Source organism: Centruroides vittatus, unplaced genomic scaffold (assembly GCF_030686945.1).
Source record: "Centruroides vittatus isolate TY-2023 unplaced genomic scaffold, ASM3068694v2 contig_973, whole genome shotgun sequence".
NCBI classification, from domain to species: domain Eukaryota; kingdom Metazoa; phylum Arthropoda; class Arachnida; order Scorpiones; family Buthidae; genus Centruroides; species Centruroides vittatus.
This window is the reverse complement of record NW_027122646.1, coordinates 1,040,350-1,061,448: the sequence shown is the minus strand read 5'-3', so window position 1 is coordinate 1,061,448 and position 21,099 is coordinate 1,040,350. Positions and strand designations below refer to the sequence as shown.

Genomic DNA, 21,099 nt, shown 5'->3' with positions numbered 1-21,099 from the left:
CAATTTTCCAATATGCAAATGATGTTTGGCATTGTTTGAGTTTAACGAAGCATTAAATTATCTTCCTTGACTTTATACCTTTAACTATATAAATATTCTGAATTATGCCACGACTAAAATTTTTAATAAATATACTAATTAAGTGGTTGACATTTAATATTTAAGATAAATGTTGATACTTTATCATAATTTTATGAACATTTAACAGTTGTGAATTATTGAATTCCTTTAACATCTTCCAAAATTTAATTAGTAAATTTTATAAATTTATTTTATTTTATTTTTTTTTTAACTATATTAAGAATTAAATAATAAATATTTTGTAGAAATATCCCTAAACACTTCTTTAAACTTAACAGCCTATATATAATGTAGAATACTTAACTGATTACAAAATAAAATATATTTAATTATATTTTATTTATATTCCGCTATAATTAAGCACTATATATATTTTAGTTCATTTTAAGGTTATTTAAACATGTATATTATTAAAAATGTTTAAATTATGAAATAATTAATATAAAGAAGCGATTTCTAAAAGCAATTATATATGCTAATAAATAATTTGATTTTGACGGACTGAAATCAAAAGTTTTTATGTAGCTGATTTATACATCAATTATTATTTTCTCTTGTTGCACAACACAAAGAAACGAAAAGGAGAGCTTAAAAAAAGACAAAGCACGATAGCAGATAATAAATTAAAGATTGTTAAAAGGATCATTAATATTTGACGATTACGGTGAAGGGTAGAAGAACATTAAACCGAATTATAACATTAGACGTAACATAAAATTCTTTTTTTTTTGTGCGAAAACCACAGGTGTTATACTAACATTAAGTGAGAGGAAACGTAAAGCAAATCAAAAAAGAAAAAAATTATACGCAACGAATCGAATTTCTACCTTCTACATCTTCTTTCTTCAAACACAACAATCGACAAATTGAACCGAATTCAATTTGCTTTCCTTCCCTCTTTCAATAACTTCATCCATCCCTCTGAAATCAGTAGATTCTCCCTCTGTTACTGCGCATGCTTCTGGAGAAGAAGAGGAGGAAGTAAAAGATGCGAGTTTTAGTAGTAAACGTAAGCCAACCAGAATCGGTCTGTTCGCGACCTGATAAACAACTCCCGTCTTCCCAATACAGGATAATTCGAAATACTTAGTTTGAAAAAGTTCCAGTAGTAAATTTAATACTTGTCATGTTCATTTTTCATATAATTTCTGTACTAGTGAGTACAAAAAGATCGAAATATGGAAGGTGCAAGTTTTGCTCATATTTTCTATACTGAAGATTTTTTCTGGATTATATTTCAATCATTTTATAATCATGAGGATAACAACTGTGTTTATATTGTGCCTTTTACTGGACTTTATCAAAATCTTGGGCATTTTAAACCCCTAGATTGAAATGAAACTACTTTCCAACTCGAACTCTTTATCATCTGGTGTGCTTTTCTGATTAATTTTTTGTAGTGATTTAAAGAAGGATAAAAATCTACTATATTATCAATTCTTCGTGATTCTGATGAAATCGTCAGCACTATTGGGATCAAAGTCGAGTTCAGTATGTGATAAAGAATGGCTACGTTAAACTTCTTGATGATTTTCTTGACTGTTGCCATTACTACATGGCAGTGGGTGGCTTCCGATCCCAGACGTCTCGCATCCCGCGTGGTACCCACCAAGTATGGGGATTTAAGAGGATATACCATATCTTTGCCTCATAAAAGTCTTCAACCAATAGATGTATTTTTAGGTGTTCCCTATGCTAGTGCCCCTGTGGGGTCGCTTCGTTTTATGCCCCCGGTAACTCCACCACATTGGAAAGGAGTAAGAACAGCCGATAGATTTAGCCCCGTTTGCCCTCAAAGGTATCCCGATGTCAGCAATGAAACAGAAGCATTGAAACGGATGCCTGCTGGAAGGCTCGAATATCTAAAGCGATTGATTCCTTATCTTAGGAACCAGAGTGAAGATTGTCTTTATCTTAATATCTATGCCCCTTCTGGAGGTAAGCGTTTTATTATTTAAGCAATTTTTAAGTGAGACTGCTCTTATATTAACTACATTTGATGGAATTAAATTTAAAAATTTTGTTAAAACCACTAATATTAATAATTTTTATGTAATTTAAAGTAAATTAATATTAGCATTTTATAATATTTGCGCACCTCAAATTTCCATTTTTTATTTTTTTACACAATTCCTTAAATAAAGCGCGAATAAATATAGCTTGTAATTTTTATATTTTTTACTTTATATTAACCTAGACGATATTTAAGAAATGCAATAGATGCTTTAAACGGTATCTTATAATAAAAAATTTAATGTATTTTTTAATGATGATAATTAAATTTGATTACTATGATCGTAGATATAGTCAATCTATGTATGAGTATGTATAAAAGCAATCATCATTAATCTGATCTTATGCGTGACAATTTATCGCATTTTGATAAGAAACACATTAGTTCATCGGCATGAGAATTCTAAAGTAGATATTCTTCGATTAACCTATCTTTTCAAGTACGAGTTCTCAATGTGTTTGGACAAAACGTTTTGACACGCAATTCCATCTTGAGGATTCTCTATCAAACTTTTCATATTTATTATGTTTCACATTGTAGAAGGTGATACACGAAATATTATATTTGAAACGAGCTTAAAATATAAAATTTTATGAAAATATTCCTTAACATCTAATGCATTATTAAATTTATGTTTATGCACTAGTATTAATTTAATGTAGTAGCACATTGTTAATCACGCATTATATACCGTATAAATCGATAACTCCGTTTTAATGGGATAACAGTAATTGATAAAACGTATAATACAACGTAGCACATTACATGTTAAACCAGACGGAAAGCGATTTTATTATCATAGTAACAAGGCGATATGTAAATTATGACTACGGCACACGAAAAGTGTAAAGTGGAATATGTGAGTATAATCAGTACCGAATTCAAATTTCGAGAAGTGTATAGGTCAAAAGAACAATCCGAAACGATATTGGGAACCAGCCATTCGGAAATATTTGCCATAAAAGTTGTTAACGTCATCAGAATATGAAAATTTTTTCTTCATCATGAGAGAGGTGGTGGTAGTTTCAAGTTGTTTCCATGCACATCAGACATTCTGTCAAGATGCCTTTACGTTTTGGCTATCGACTTTTCCTCTTAGATAAGCAGAAAACATTAAAGCAATATCCATGTGATTTTACACTGGAATTTTTATGTTCGAATTTATTTTATTGAAGATATTTTGAATGAATGTTGTACATCAATGTCATCGTCTATTTAAATTAACAATTTAATTTCTCAAAGATTAAATGAGTAAAAAAGAATCTATGATATTTGTAATTTAAATATCTTTTCTGTTCGTGTTTAATTTGAAAGTTTTGTAATACCCGTTATTACTGATGTAATGGTAGAGGTTATTCCAGTTATAAAAAGTTTTAAAACATTCTAAGAATGTCGAAAATTATATTTTAAAATTATTTTGTACTGTAAAATTGTATTTTTAATGTACTATTACCTATTTAAAAAGGACATTACACTATATCAAAAAGTGTATTTAACGACATCGAGGAGATAATATTAAAAAATAAATTGAATATTTTTGAAAATGATATCAAGAAAATTAATTTTATAATTTATTTATAAAATAAACATTGTGAATATGTAAAATCTCACATTTAATGTTTAAAACTGATGATAAAAACATATATTTTCATACTAAGTTGCTAATATATTCACGTTAATTGGTAAGTACATTTTAAAATACTTTAATGGCCGAATTTTATTATTTAACACTTCGAATGCTTTCACATATAATATTTTAAAGAAAGTAAACACATTTACAATAAACTAACACTTTCTGTCGTAAAATAATTATTTTAAAATGGAAATTACTTATGAAAACTACTATCTGTAACTCTATTTACTTCACAAAACATATTTTGTTAGTGTAAGCAAATATATTAGACATAATCTAGCAAGAGTTATGAATACCGAGTCTTTTTAGAAATACATGTTGTAATATTTGTAAATTAGCTCGTAAAATTTTTCTATTAATTTAAATTCATATGAAGTGTTATTTCTTTATAATTTCATATTTATCCGCCTAAAGCATGTAATTTTCTATGTATGTTAGTTTGTAAGACTTTATGGCATTTTTAACATAACACAAATTTCATTATTCTACATCATACGTAAGATGAATATTTCATTAAAATTTTTAAAAAATATATATTAAAGTTCCTAAAAATATATAAATTTTAAAAAGGTTTTAAATTATATTTTTAAAATAATTATTTAAAAATAAAAAGAAGACTTTTTAAAAGTGAGTAATGAGTTACTAGAAAAATAATATACATCAAAGTAGTTTGCAATTGTATGCTCTGTTAAGTATCCTGCATATAAAATTTATATTTTTAATATATACGTTCAAAAATGTAAGTTTATATTAAATTATTTAATATATAATTCATTTATACTTATAAAACTTGTAGTAATATTTTATAGAAATTAAAAAGTTTGGCTAGTAATTCTAGAGAAGATCGGTTAAATAAAACTTATTATGCATTAATGTAAAACATCCGGCAGAACAATCAGTAATGCTAAGCGAGTGGAAAATGATATAAGTTACAGTTATATGAAGTCACAGAATTCATTTCTCTGCTTTACTTTGACGTGAAATGTCGGAAAAGTTAGTCTTGATTGTAGGACAAGCCTGCTGGGTGACAGATGCTAAACTGAATGGGTGAAATGCTTCAGGCCCGAAGTTACTTAATTCCTTACGGCTGAAAGACACAAGATAAGGATAATTAAACAAAGTAATTTAGCACAAGATGCGAACCGACAGCCTCCTTGATAAGGACAAACAGTCCACAACAATATCTGTCCTTCATTTCCGTATTCTAATGTAGAAAATGACTAACAAATTTTGCTAAAACAAATATTTAAAGTAAAATAATGAAAATTTTGTGTGTTAATGTAATAACGAGTAATTAGTGCTGATTTCTAAAAATAGCTGTACAGTTGGTCTGGATACTCTATTTAAGATGCTTCTCATATCTAACCTCTTTCCTCGATTATAAATTTTCTACATCGACGATTAACATTTCATAAAAGTTAAAAAGATAATTAAAAATATATATACGTTATTATATGTAAACCAAGATTTTATATATTTTTAGTGATCAATATTATATTTATCATATTCGAATGCAAGATAATGCTATGATGATAAATCTTCGTCTTCCTTTTTATATAGATCATTCAGGTATACCTTATTTCAGAAGCACATTCGAAAAATGTCTTCGGGATATATATAGATACAGATATACTTGTAGGAATTTTATCACCGGATAAGATGTAATCTAAGATATATCGTTATTTTATTTTATAGATCCAGTCTTACACCATTACAATTCCGTTTACAAAAATGAAACAATTCTTTATACGTGACAGATAAAAATGATTATCCGAGAGGAAATATATAAAAGAAATTGTCACGTTTTCCTTTTACATACTTTTACGCCTCATAACTAATCTTTGCCATTTCTTGCACGGATTGCACTCAATCGTGTGTATTGTTGTACTGGTAGAATGTTGATCGATGTTGCAGCTTGTCTCTCGTCTACTCTTGGGGGAGAAAGGGTCACGAAACAATCGCTGCTTCTGTCATTTTGTCAAACCTTTTAATGCAAACTTTACTTGGAAGACATTAAATCAAAATTAAGTTAGATTGAATAATAAATCAATGAATTTTCAACTACTTAAACAGACAAAGTTATTTTAAATAGTAAAACTTGCTAATGAGCAAGTATAACTTGATAAGTTCATTTCTTCATACTCGAGTTATATATTTCTGGTATTATTTTTAGAAACTTAAAAATTTTCCATTAGATTTTTATTTTTTACTGAAGAAAAAACATTATAAATAAAACCTTTTGTTTCTCTATTTAAATTAAGTTAGATGGATTTAAAGAACAATAAAATAATCCTAATATATTCCCTATATTTCTGTATAATCTCTCATAACTTCTTGGTTTAATATAGCATTATTTTATACTAAAATTTTATATATAATATTTAAAATTTATTTTTAAAAAAAGCAAAGTAGAGTTACGTCTCAAATAATAATCTCAATTAATTCTCAATAGCATATTATTAAAGAATTTTACTAGATATAATTAATAGTAAGCAACAAAAATGTTTGGAGCCAAGTTAATATTTTATGTTTGGAAACAAGTTTAAAAAATAATACAATTTGTTTTCAATTTTTTTTAGCTTTTATATTTTATTTTTCTTTATGTTTTATATATTCTCAATTTATATGCATTTTTTCATATTTCATAAAAAAATCGATTTATGTAGTTATCTCATCGATAACATCTCGGAATATCTATTTCTTTTTCAACAGTCAAATAATGTCCATGTTTTTTCTTAGTATAGCACTCTTGCAAATCCTTAACATGTAACATTTTTTTAATATATTTTTTTTTTTTTGCTTACGAAGCCATAATGCATCTTAAAACACTCTTTCCTTCAGACTCAAATAATCAATTTAACTTCCTTTCCAGTTTAAATTTCCATAATTTAGATACAAACTCTCCTTAAAAATAGAAACATGATTCTAGTAGATATAAAAATAGTATGAAAACTTCGTGTAACTTCAGTTAACTTTTTACATTTGAAAATTGACTTACTAACTTAAGATTGTACTTTTATAATGAGCACATTTAGTCAATTAGAGAATGGATTTGACAAATTCAAGCAAATAAAGAAAAGAAATCTGCTACTTATATGAAATCGAGCACAATTTAATTAATAAGAGTTCATGGATTTTTAATTCTTCCATTACGATTTCCCTACTACTATAATAATAAAATAGCACTCCTAAGAGCAATTCATTTCAGTTGGCGAACCGTAAAAAATGCAATTATAATTAATAAACTCTCTTCTTTCCTTTAGATGAGACATCCTCTTCTGCATTACTTCTTATCCACTCCATTAGCCTATCTTTGTATCGATTGTTTCTCTAGTTGTACAGAGAATATCTAACTTTAATATCATTCTGAGTAATATAGGTTTTTTTTTATTTTTTATATTCTTCACATTGCGTTTAAATAATTTATATTGATCATATGTTTTCTTTTGCTGTTTTTTTTTTCCTTTTCAATTCTGTGACAGCTTCTTAAATAATTTAAAATGTAAAAGCTATTTTTGAGGATAATCCATTTTGATTTAGTATGCATCTTTTATTGGATTATGCACAAATGAAATATTTTCCTGTTTTAAATAGAATCGTTCAACGAATACAAACTTACTGATTCACGAAAATTTATTTTAAATTCAAAAAGTATTAAAGTAAAAGGAATTGTTTGCATAAATGAATCGTTTCATGTTTATAATTTAAACGTGTTGCGACTTTATTTTCTTAAAATAATTAATTTTGTGCAATGATTAATAAAGATATATTATTTTATTATTATTTAAAGTAGCATAAAGTAGCAACATTTAAATATTTTTAGCTAAAATAATAATATTTACTTTAAGAAAAATAGGTTTACTGAATTGTTTATATTTTACAAAAGAAAATGTACTGTGAAACATATTTATGGATATCAGAATTTATCCTAGCACAACGAAATAATAGGATATAAAAATATTTTTTAAAAATATATATTTTTAAAAATGATTTTGTGTTTTACTGAAGGCAAAAATTAACAATGAATACGATACTAGAAAATAAATTATATATTTAAAAATAATGTGAAAGATAGAATTCTTCAAAAATCAAACTCGAAAATAATGAAAAAATAACCGTCTCTACTATGTATACCGTCAATAGATTCTTTTTTATTAAATAAAGTAGCTTACTATACGAACATGTCTTTCAAAGTACTTTATGTCATAGAGTATTTTGTTCAATGGGATTTCTGCCTGATAGGATATATTGTACAGTAATACTGTCAATCTTGGTTCAAAAGAAAACGCTATTGTTTGTGATTTCGTCCATCACAAAACTTTTCCAATCATTCGATTAATATGAATAGATACAAAAGAGCAAAGAAATAAAATAAAATAAAAAAAAATTGTAACTTTACTGATTGTTTCAAAAGTTTTGAAAAATATAACATTGCTTATTAAATATACGCCATTTGTTGATTAGTCGAAATGTATTCCATTTACTCAGCATGAAAATGTGCTATGGTTTGTAAAGAGAAATGTTGAAATTACAGAATTAAAAATAATCTATATTTCAATTTAGTTTTACTTCTTGTAAGAGTTTTTTAAAAGAAATCAAAAAAAAAAAAAATTTGAAATATTCTTAATATTTCGAATTTACTATACATGAATGGAGAGGCTTTTATAGATGAAAATATTTCTATTTACAAAATAGAGAAAAATAGCTTAAACCGTTAGGAATTGATAATTGGGAAAGTTGGAAGAATTCACTTCTTCCTAATAATTTTTACCTTTCTTTCGCTTGTAAAGTAATTATTCTGAATGTTACTTCTCTCAAATAGAGAAAGTGGCAGCTGACGAAAGATAATGATTTCCGATGAACATATTAGTAAAGAAAAAGAAGAGAATCGCAGATAAACAAAACGTCTAACTATCCTTAGAAATCAATGCCAAGTCAGCTCGACTAATAAGTGGCATTACTTCGCTTTGGTCTTAGCTAACTTTCTTTATAACTAACGCAGATGTCATTCACATAAGTTGTGATTGTTAGTCACCTTCGTCATTTAATAAAAGAATACCACCAAACAATAACTACTAACTGAAGAAATCGATATGTTTTATGGTAAGTAAGAGGTTTAAAGAGTTATCCTTTTAATAAATTCTTTAGAATGTATATAATTTTGTATAATAATTTTTTAACTGATGGCCGAAGCGTGACTGAAAGACACTTAACAGTTAAGAAAAATGTTAAAGCTTTAAATTCTTCTGAAAATATTTCATTTGTAGTTTTATTTTAAACGAATAAATATATCACGAAATAAAATATTCATGATGAAAAATTTGTTAGTAGTTAAGTGTCCCCTTAAAAGTATACTTTTGATATTATTAATTAATGATTTATTAAGTTCTATTGCAGGAAAAAAAATAAACATAAAACACTTGTTCTGATTAATTATTAACCTAAATTATATATATATATATAAAGAATTCTAAAATAATCGAGACGTAGTCAATATTTTGTTACGCTTGATAATATAATTCTACACGCTTCCAGTTTGAAACTAATCACAATAACAAAATTAGCTCGAATTGACTGTCCGATGCCATAATCCTGATTTGCAATTAAAATAACCCAATTCAATCAAATGATTGTTTTCAAACTTCAATTTAAAAATTCAAATTTCAGATGTGAGCTGGTAATGATGAAAATTTTCATTGAATTTCAAACTTAATTTGATAATAAGAATCTTAAACAAGACAAAAATTGCTAATCTACAAAGTAGAAATCGCATCTTAGAAACAAAAAGAAAAAAAAAATCCATAGTTATCTCCATGGATAGAAAATAAATTCACTTTGTACACGGATAATTGAAGAAAATAAATTCGAAATTTCTTCTGTATATAGACTATTATGTTATTATTCAGTTTTAATTTATTCTGATTGAAATCATATTAGTAATCCTTAATGCCTCATATTAGAACCCAGAAAACCGATTTTGTCAAAAGTATTACAAAATTCCAGTTTTAATCATAAAAATAAGAACTCCAGTGTTGACTCAGTATAATCGGATTTATCTTTTTATTTCTTTTTTTTTCTTTTTTTAAAGAATTATTTGTTAACGTAAAATTCGATTGGATACTCACCAAATCAATATTTTTCATCAATAAGACTACTTATGAAACACCATAATTAGATTCCAAGAAAAATTACAATCTCGAGAGAAAAAGTTCTTTTCATGTCATAACTTTAAAAACCTTTAGTAATTTTTGTCATCGAACTTTTTGGTTTTTATTTCTTGTTTTAAATCAATATGGTTAGCAAGCGCGAGTTTATAAGGAGTTAATGAAATTTTTTATCGTCATTATTATGGCAGTTATCGGGAATATCGGCGGAAAAACTTGCATGCTTTTTTTTAAAAAATAAAATAAAATAAATTTTAACTAGATTTAAATATAATTTAATTAGATGTTTAGCAATTATTGTAATTTCAGAAAGTTTTCTTACACTTTTTTATATGAAAAATTAAACTTTAAATTAAGGGGAAAAAAATCTAAAGTAAAAATAAAGTTAATCATTACATACTTCTTGTAAGAGCCATAAAATACAAAATATTGATTATATATTTTATGATTACAATGATTAAATATTGTGTTTTTAAATTACAACTACTAAAAATTTCAGTCTAACGTAAATGTCTAAATATATCTATTTATTATTTATGTTGAAAATAAATAGCAAAATAAAATATTTATTTCTTTTTTTTCTTCTATTAATTATTCTATAAAGTTATTAAATATAAAATTTTAAACTAAGGAAATAAAAAGAATCTAAACCCCATTTGATAAATCTTTAAACTTAATAATGCAACGTACTTAAATAAGATTTAAAAGTTTAAAAATTGACATAAATTACAATTTTCAGTTGACAATAGTTTAAATGGAAAATTCATGGAATCATTAAAATAATATAGGTTATCATTAAAATAAGTTTAAAAATATTTCATTTTGATCCCCTTCTAGCAGAAGTGGAAGTTAAATTGCAGTTTGACATCGTTATGTGGAATTTGCACAAATGATTATTTATAAGACCATCGTTATCCACAAACAAACAATAGTCTTAGATTTGAGAAAACATGATGTTACAGGACTGCATTAAGCAAAAAACTAAAGAAATGATGGTTGTATATAGTCTTGTAGAACTCTGCTACTATGGCAATAGGGCTGTCCAATGCCCTTGAGGATTAGGAAATGGCCAAACCCATTAGCTTTACTACTTTCGCTTGTTTTGTCTGCCTTCTCGATACGTTGGATACTCTACGATACTGGAAATGATCAGTAAATTGTATGCTACCACTTATGATAGCGATGAAATAATCATTCTGATTTTCTCATCTCCCATTCATCTACATCATGAACTTATCCACTTCCGTTTAATAAATGGTTGAAATCGTTGGAAAAATTTAGATTTTAATATATATTTATGGCAGTTTAGACAGGAATATGTAACTGCTTTTTATAAGTGGTTTTAAAAAATGTTTTAAAACATTTTTAACAATTAAAACTATAACAAAACATCTTAAAAATTATAAGTGTAGAAGGAAATTTATAGATAAGGAAAAAAAATTCGATAAAAATATTTTTAAAAAATTCTTTTTTAATTAATAATTAAATTTTTTTAAAATAAATAATAAAAGTAATTAACTTATAACATTGTTATTGACACAATGTATTAGCGTGCTTAAATATACTTTTAATTTTAAATTTTTTTATTAAAATTTAAAATAAAACTTTTTTTGAATATATTATTAAAATTATTATACCAAATTTAAAGGATATTTTATTTATTTCTAAGTTTAAAAAAATTAATACTTTAAACTTAAGTCTAGTCGATTTGTGAGTCTATATAAACTAGAAAAATAAACAAACTGATAGCATCTTGTACCGAGAGTTAACAATAAATCATTTAATGGTAAACAAAATTACTATTTAAAAATATTTTGAAATGTTATCCATCTAAAAATACCATTTAAATTTGTAATTGTAACAAATTAAATTTTAATGAGACAGAAATTCAATTGCACAAATAAAATACTAAAAACACTAGTTTTTGTTTTAAAAAAATCATGATGATTTCTGTACAGTAAAAAACAATCAGAGAGGCTAAAGATCATTAGAATCTAACTGTAATTAATGTTTATGGATTCTAATTGAATAATTTAATTGCTAAGGGAGCATTAACTAGCTATTTGCTTTTTATTGCCAACTATGGCAATTAGCATTTATAACCTGAAATTAGTAAACTAAGCTGTTTAATCATAAAGCAAAGAATTTAAAATAAATTTAGAGAATTTTTTCATAGTTTGCTACATCATTATAGACACGGAAAAGTTAAATGATAGATTTTTATCTTTCAAAATTATTATTATTATTTTTTTAAGTTTTAATCGCGAGAAGTAATGAGAAATGATGTTTGAAAAGAAATTTATGTATTTTAAAATAAATTTTATAATACGAAAATTAAAATGTATATCAAGATTTGTACATTTCTAAAATACAAAATAGATTGAGTGTGTTTTTACATTGTATATTACACAATGAAAAAACACTTTATGTTTACTTTTAGGATAAATATGACATATAATTTTCAAAATTCATTGCAATATTTTATTACATTATTGTTATACGAACAGCATCAGATAAAAAAACAATTAACCTTATCTTTGATCAATTATTTAACATTACTGATACTACGAATACATTTTTGTTTTTTTACATACCTTTTAGCTGTTTATTTCTGCTAATTATTTAATCGATGTATCAATTCTCATTAATTTTTATTCTGTTTCTTTTGATATACATCGTAATTAATAGATAGAAAATTCGAATATTCAAGAATAGGTCATTATCCTCAACCGTTTCGCGAAACGAATATTACTTAGATTATAAATAAGACATCGTTAGATATGCTATTGTTGGAAAGATTCATAAGGAATGAAATAACTTACGGTTCTAACCGCCACTAGGCAAAATGAGATATTTAAATTAAGCCCGCAAGACAGTAAAGTTTGGATTATTATAAAAGTATTTACTTACTAGTCTATGATTTTGATTACATCCGTAATGTTACTCTGAATACTTTACAAGCGATATAGAGTAACTCATCGCTGCTTTTGTCCTATACGTTTGAGAAATAAAGTTACGTCAAAGTAATTATGATAATCGTCAAATAATGTCGCTAATTACTTTACATTTTTAATACATTTTATTACATAATAAATTCGTTTTAAAAATATAAATAAATAAGTTTTATTAGATTTATTTAAATTAAAATGCTGAATGTACAAATACAGAATGTGATTTTTATTTAAAAATATTGGTATTTTTATATTATAAACTTAATCTAGTATTTTTTTTAATAAAAAAAGCATATCTCTTGGAATGTTCTTTACATTCGTTCTTCACGTGAATGCTTAAATTCCATTTGGATTCAAGTTTACTCTGATATAAATTGAAAATGATTAAAATAAATTTATTATTTTATTTATTTTAGATTATAAATTTTTAAAAATAAATTTAAGATTATTATACTTTATTACATTATATAATTATGTTTAATGCCATAAGAATTATTTCTGTAAAAATTATATTATAATTAAAGTAATTAAATCTTTTATCCAAAACAACTGCTGTCAATAATCGCATATGGGGGTTATTCAGATCGTATAATCTGTGTTGACTAAATAATGTTTTATAATAGTAACAACACAAAATTTATGTTTTATCTCCAGAGAGAAAGATGCAGATCTAAGGAATGCTCCAAAGATCATAAACAATTCGGATATATCTGCATATGATATGAGATATTTAATAATTTTATCAAAATCTTATAATATAATTAGAATAAAAATCACAAATGGGATATTTAACTCTTCATGCTGTTCTGAATTTAAATATAATGGACCTTCTGTTGAATTGTGTTTAAATAGTCTAATTGCATGTAATCTTTATTTTAGATTCAAGAAGAATATATGAAATATAAAAGCAGATATTTCTGTTTAAAAGAAATATTTGAAGATTTGTTAATGAAATTCTTTAGAAATTAATCATATATATTTACATTGACAATTTTTATTTATATACATTTGTTTAATAACAACATAATTAATAGCAAATTAATGTTTTTGCTACTAATTATTTACATTCTATTACAGCTTAAAATCTATTTTATTGAGCATTTAAAATTTTTGTATTATTAAAAAGCTATCCTGTTATTATTATTTTTTAAAATAGAATAATTAAATTCGAAATTATAACTTAAATTAAATAATTGTTATTCATATTATTGTTATTAAAATAAATACTTCTGTTTGTTTAATCAATTATAAAGTTTAGTAAAAGAAGGATGAAAAAATTCGAAGGTTGTTCAGAATGGTAATTCGTTTTTCTGCATTTTAATTAACCATTATATACGCTTTTAGTATCTTAATGAGACTAGAAAGAAGTTCAAATGAAAAATGTTCATTTATTTATAGATATATTGTACTTAACCTGATATAAGAGAAGTCATTTCCTTTATCCATGCAATTGTCTCATTTTTCATAGATTTTTGTAAGAAAGTTTCTAACATGTGCTTCATTCTATACTATATTTTATATAAAATAATTCATATTTCACTTTATTATTTACATGCTGGCTCATTAAATCTCATTTTATAAAGACCGACATTAATTTAAAAAAATAAAATAAGATATATAGAATTTATTTCAATTAAATCTTATTTTACGAATGCGTGCAAAAATTTTAATATAAGATGAATAGTAGGTAATTTGTACTTTTTTTTAAAATCTATTTTTGTTAAAAGATGTTATACTTTGTTTATTATTTAGTCTCTAGAGAAGCTTGTTGTAAGGAGAAACGTTCTGCTTTGATGATAATTTTTTATCGTATGATGTAATAATCCCATTAAAATTTTTCGTGCGTACATTTTTATTTTTAATATTACTCAAAAATCGATGTAATTACAAAGAAAATATAATAAACCATTTTTTTAAATTTATAGTTACAAATAATTTTTTTTTTAAATTTCAATAAAAATTTCTTAAAATAGTCATTAAAAATTAATGATAATTTTAAATTGAAGTTTAATAATTATAGCAACATATTTTTCTAAGAAAATCTTCAATAATGTTATTTAATTTAATGATTATTTTAATGGTATTTTAAATATAACAAAATAATAATTCTTGTTGTTCTGTCTTAAACATAAAAAAATTTTATTTAATCTTAAGACATTTATTTAAATTTAATGAAATTTTTAAATTATTCATTTGAAAATATATTTTTAAAAAAGTTCTTTTTAATAAAGCTAAATGGTTTTTATTATTCTCGTAACGAAATTATTTTTATTATTGATGTTTCATTTTTAAAATATAACATGTTATATGATATACTTTCTAAAATTTTAATTTAAAATTTTTCAATAATGCTTATTACTATCAGGATATTTAATGAATAAAACTTTTTCTTTCTTATAAAAATAAAAAATTTTTAATAATTAAAGTTATCAGGACAGGTGAGATACTTCATTTTTACTTATTAATTTTCTTTTTAATTTCTTATCAGTATGAGGTTTTACGTTAACCAAATTTAAATAAAATTACAAATTTTACTGGAGATAAGTAAAGTAATATAATTATATATATTTTTAACGAAACTAATCAATAATAATCTTAAATGAAATATTAAATGTCTTCCAATAATTACAATAACCTTATTCTTAAATTTCAGCATATAGGGAGATAAAAATGTTCTATAAATAATTACATACATTCTTAAATGATTAATTTTTTAAAATTTCTGATACCATTTATATCAGAATAAATCAATTATCATACATTATAGGAAACTTTCTTTGCCTCGAGCCCTATTCGTGTCTTCTTTATCAAGTAATTTTTTTTATTGGGAATGTTTTATACATAAAAAAAATTACTTTCTTAAAATAAAAACTATTTTTTTTTCTCTCTTTTCTTTTATCATTTTATTTTAATGTTCAAGCTTGATGAGAAACAAAGTTTGATTTAACAAGGAGTAAGGTTTCTGCTTATTTATGCATATTACTAAGCTAAGTATTAAAACAAAAACTCAATTTTCCATTTTTCTGAAAATAAAATGATACAAATTATTTATTAATTGTACTTTAATTAAAATTAACTGAGTATTTAAACACAATACATAAAAATTATATAACTTAATAAGTGTGTTGGATTAGCTTAATATTATAAAAATGACGGGATGTAATTAATTTTATTTAAATACTTAATTTTGGCTTATTTTTAAAGTTTTTAATATAACATAATACACATTTTCGAAATTAACAGATAGTATGCTGCGCAGATTGAAAGAACATAAATAATTATAAGTTGTCAAGTGATATTACCAGTTACAACATAGTTCGATAGAATCAGAAAAAAAGACAATGTTACCTAAAAGGTAATGTCCCGTCGTTTGACACAGTGTTCAATCACAGACTTCACTACTCACTATAGAGGTGTATATATTTCAGTCTTGTATAGGCTAGGCCGTTATTTCTGTACACAGAAGATATATACTACTGGTAGAGATTGAAGCAACGACCCACTATGTTAGAACGGCTCTCTAAATCACTACAGCAGCCAAAAAGGGAGATTGAAGTATACTCTCTCTACAGATACTGCTTGTTCTGGTTAACTTTAAAACTTCCTCTCTTCTGTCGTAATAACTACATAAGAGTAATGCACCTTACATCGTTTTATTTCCCTCATATATGCTATATATTGGTTGTAGGCTTATAAACACCATTTAGATTTCTCTTTACTGCAATAGAGATTACATTATAAAATATATAAGAAAATGCTTTACTAAATAAAATTGACTATTTGTGAGAGAATATCTTCTATTTTTGTAAGAATCGCAATATAGCTGTATATCTTTTTTCTGAATTACTGTAGTGTCCTTTAGCTTGATGAATGACTTTTTTTCGATTCTCGAACTTAAGTGAAATACCTTTACTGTGATAAAAATAATTTCAGTGTTTAGTCAGTATATTTGCTTTGTACTAGGCAATATATTCTAAATAAATTTCTTATGTTTTGCTACGAGTAAAAATGCTATTAATTCCTTATAGCATAATAACGTGTAATTATACAAGGCAGAATTACATCTGCTTTAAAATATTGTTATATTTTAAAATAATGTAAGAAAATATATGCTAAATTAATCATATTCTTAAACTAAAAGCTCTAAAAGCTACGTAACTGTATTATTTAAAATTTTATATTTTAAAATGAAACCGATTTTTATGCATTTTCATTTAAATGTAGCTTTGTGTGAATATCTGTATTTGAATTAACATATATCCCTGTTTAGCATAATATTTTTCAGAGTATATGCCTATCTTACATGAATTTTTTTAATGTATTCTTGTCATAACTGAGATACAATTATTTGTGCTAAAATATAAACTTTTAGAAAAAAAATCTTTAAAATGGATAAAATAAGCTGATAGAATTTCCTACAGATGTAATACTAGAGGAGATTCTTCTCGCGTATTTCTTTTTTACTGAACAGCATATTTTCTTGCCCTTTATTTTACATGCAATGGATTGAAATAGGTGTTAGAATAAACTATTAAAAACAATCTATTAGCTGAAAATTTAAATAGATAAGTAGTGAATTTAATAAAAATATTCTGTGCTAATGGATATAAATGCAATTTTTTTTTATCAAAATGAAAATGTTTCATTGTTCTAAGAATTTAATAAAATATATATATTTTATTCGTAGTTATTGACCTATAAATCGTTAGGACGTAAATTTATATGGATTGTCATTACATGTAGTATAATTACGTAATAGGATTAAGTTCAATTAATCCGGATTGTATTGTTCGTTATCTAATTTGCTATATCTGATAAATGTATTTAGCATACAGCTTAGATTTTAAGTCAAAGTTAATTAATTCTCTTTTTTCTTAATTTCGAATTAAAGCTTTATTGCTCTAGATTTGTTAACGTTAAATATCTTAGTCATTTTTTTTTTCTATCGAATTATGAATTTACAGAATACATATTTGAATTTCTAGCGATTAAATAATTATTTTAAAAGGAAAATTGTGTAAAAGTACTTATGTAATTTTACTGTCCAACTCACTGTTGAAATTATTTGTAGCATTAAATTAGAAATATCATTTGTTTTAAAATTTGATGTGTTTTTCGTGTTCCTTAACATTTTCGATAGTTTATATCATTTTTGGAAGTAAAATTAGGAAATTTCATTTTACACATCGGTTAATAATTACATAACACCATCTGTGGGTAAAGAGGAAAATCAAGTCGTTCATCTTCCAAAGATCACGTTTATGGTCCAATTTTCTCCAACAGATTAAAGTACAAAGTTCTGTTTGCAGTTTGATGTTAAAAAAAGCTTAGATGTCGTAATTTATTCTCAGTTCATAAATTTTATCTAGTTCTCAAACATCTCTTCGGAAAATCCTTATGTTGACACTTTAAGTTTTTATGTAACTTTTCTTACACTTTACTTATCTGATATGAAGAATTTTGACGGGGATAATTGTAAAGGAGTCGTTTTTTGGGTAAAACAAATTATCTAATGGCTTTATATTTAGTTGAAAGAAGACGTTATGGTAGAAGTTTTCTGGCAAACTGTAAATCTTGGGTTCTTCATGCAGCGGAACAAACAGGTAAAGACAGAAAATGACAGCATTGCACTCCACTTTTGATTAGTGTAAAATCAGATCGATCGACTGGAAAATGGATTGGTTATTTTCTTATTCTTTTACAATCAACCAAAGTAATTTATTAAAATTCATAGGTAGTGCAGTGGTTAAGGATAAAGATATCGTTTCAACTTTTATAATAGAAGAGAGAAAGGTTTTAGTTGTTAGTTCTATAAAAGATGAAGTTGGATTTTATATTGCTTTTTGACAAAGAAGATATATAAAAATTTTTGTGCAATGTTTTTGCAATAACATATATTTTTAGAAAACATTTGTGTTAATATTACATTTGACATTTCATTTCCTAACTTAATAACTAAATAAGTGTACATATTTAATTATTATAATTGTTGTTACAATAATTAAATATGTAAAATTCTATTTTATCAATAATTAATTAATAATTAAAATAATTTAAATATGAAATTCTAAAACTTTCCATGTAATTTGAAATGAATAAATAAAATGTCGAAAACAGTAGCCCCTCTAAAATAACAAAAAATAATAGGATTTTCATAGAAAAACAAACACAAAAATATCTAGTTACAATATAAACTATCGGTTAACGTGTTAATATAATTGATTATATACGTATAAATTTAAAAATTTTTATTATCTAATGATTCAAATTTCAGTTTTGCATCCTCAAATATTAATTTCTATATACAGTTGTATCTCGTACTTTGAATGACTCTAACTTTGAGCATCACGGAGTTCGAACGCTAAATTCCAGAGTAATTCAACTCAGAGTTCGAACGATGCTTCTATGTTCGAACTATGCACGCAGAAATAAAAATGCGCTCCCTGCCCAATATGTTGTGCGCCCAAGTTGTCTTTCGCTCTCTCTGCGAAAGCATCTCTTCCGTTACGCTCGTATATTTTTAGTAGTACTTTTGCACTGTATTTTTTGGTGTTTGGTTATATATATATATATATATAGCCACTATCCATGAACCATGATATCCAAGAATACTGTGGAAGCAACGAAACCTAAGAGGACGGTCGTAGTATCGACGATTGAGGTAGAAAAGAAACTTACTGAGAGGCATGAAAGCGGTACATTTATGGAGGATCTGGCGGCCATGTTTAAGATGCTGAAGTCGACGTGTGCATCATTCGAAAGAACAGGAAAGCAATGTAAGCAGCAAACGTGGCTAAAGGTGTAACAACTATGTCCTACAGGAGGTAGAAAAACTGTTGCTTGTGTGGATAAATTAGAAGCGATTGGCTGGTAATATCAGCTCCGACAGGATCATTTGTGAGAAAGCCAAGCAATCTGCATGGTGACCTTAAGAAACGGGACATCACACCACTCCTCACTAAGGTACAGTAAAATCAATTTTTATTTTATTATACAGTATTTACGTATTTCGTTTATTGTTTTCATGTTGTAATTTATTATTCAGGGCATTTTATTGTGTTATTTTTACCTTAAATTATATGTATTTAATGTTTAATTTTATCGCAATGGGTATTGTTTAAGGCCCGGGAGCGGATTAATTCACTTTCCACTATTTTTAATGGCTAAAATTGATTCGTACTTTGAACCATTCACAGTGAAATGACCTTCTTGAATGAATTAAATTCGAAGTACGAGACACCACTGTACTTGAAATTTTTTATTATTTATAGTTTTTGAATTGTAGCCTGTATCTATTATAACCTATATAATTATATATATAATTAAATAATTGAGGCGGAGCATTAGCGAAGCCTCTTCTATATGACTTACAGAATTCTGTTCATTCTTAAAATCTGTTTGATCGAATTTGATTAAACTTTATCATTTTCTGTTAATAGCAACGAGGAACCCAAAAGTCTGATAAAACACGTGGTACCATAACTTCGTTTTCGAGATATAAAATCATAACACGAGCGCGCGCGACAAAGCGATATCGCACGAATCGCGTGATTTTGTCAAGCGATGTTTCATTTATTTTTTTAGGCTTATAGAATTGAGTTCGTTCTCAAAGTTTGATGAACTATTTTGATCAAACTGTGCCATTTTCCATTAACTGCTACGGGGAATCCAAAAATGTAATGAGGATCTATTAAAATATAAATGATTGAGCACGCCTAACAAAGCTTAGGCCTAGGGTCGAAAATAATAATCGTATTACCTAAGACCAACAGAAAATAAGCGCGAAAAACGAACAAAACACAAGAGCAAAGCAATCGCCATCGATTGCTTTTGTTCTCGTTCTGTCTTCAAGTGTAAGGATTGTCTCTCCCTACCGGGCCAGTGCAAGGATCCTGTCTCCCCATGGCCGGCAGATACAAGGATCACCTCTTCTATGCCTAACAGGTGCAAGGATCGCTTCTTTCTTTCCGGCTCCGCCTTTATTTTATCACGATGCGACAAATTCGTGCTGTGTCCTAGTTAATTATAGGAATCATATATTCTAAATTTATAATACTTCATAGAAAATAAATAAATATATATCAAAGAGATTATTAAATTATTTTACCTTAAGCAATCGTGAAGCTTAAAATTTTCAGAATTATGAATATTAATTTTTGTTTTGCGAGAGTTTTGTTATTGCATACGATTTTCGAACAATTCTCAAATTACTATCACTGTTTAAATTATTTATATAAATATTTAAAAAATTATTTT

General features: G+C 25.6%; 1 protein-coding gene across 2 annotated transcripts in view; it reads left to right on the top strand.

Annotated features, from left to right (window-relative positions):
• The first annotated feature begins 1,061 nt into the window (after window positions 1–1,061).
• The window catches only part of LOC136985615 (neuroligin-4, X-linked-like), a 175,775-nt gene continuing 155,737 nt past the window's right edge, over window positions 1,062–21,099 (top strand). For both annotated transcript variants that reach the window (XM_067282932.1, XM_067282931.1), the window contains exon 1: window positions 1,062–2,019. In XM_067282932.1, the coding sequence (XP_067139033.1) occupies window positions 1,587–2,019 (433 nt within the window). In that variant the 5' untranslated portion in view covers window positions 1,062–1,586. The remainder of the gene's footprint in view (window positions 2,020–21,099) is intronic.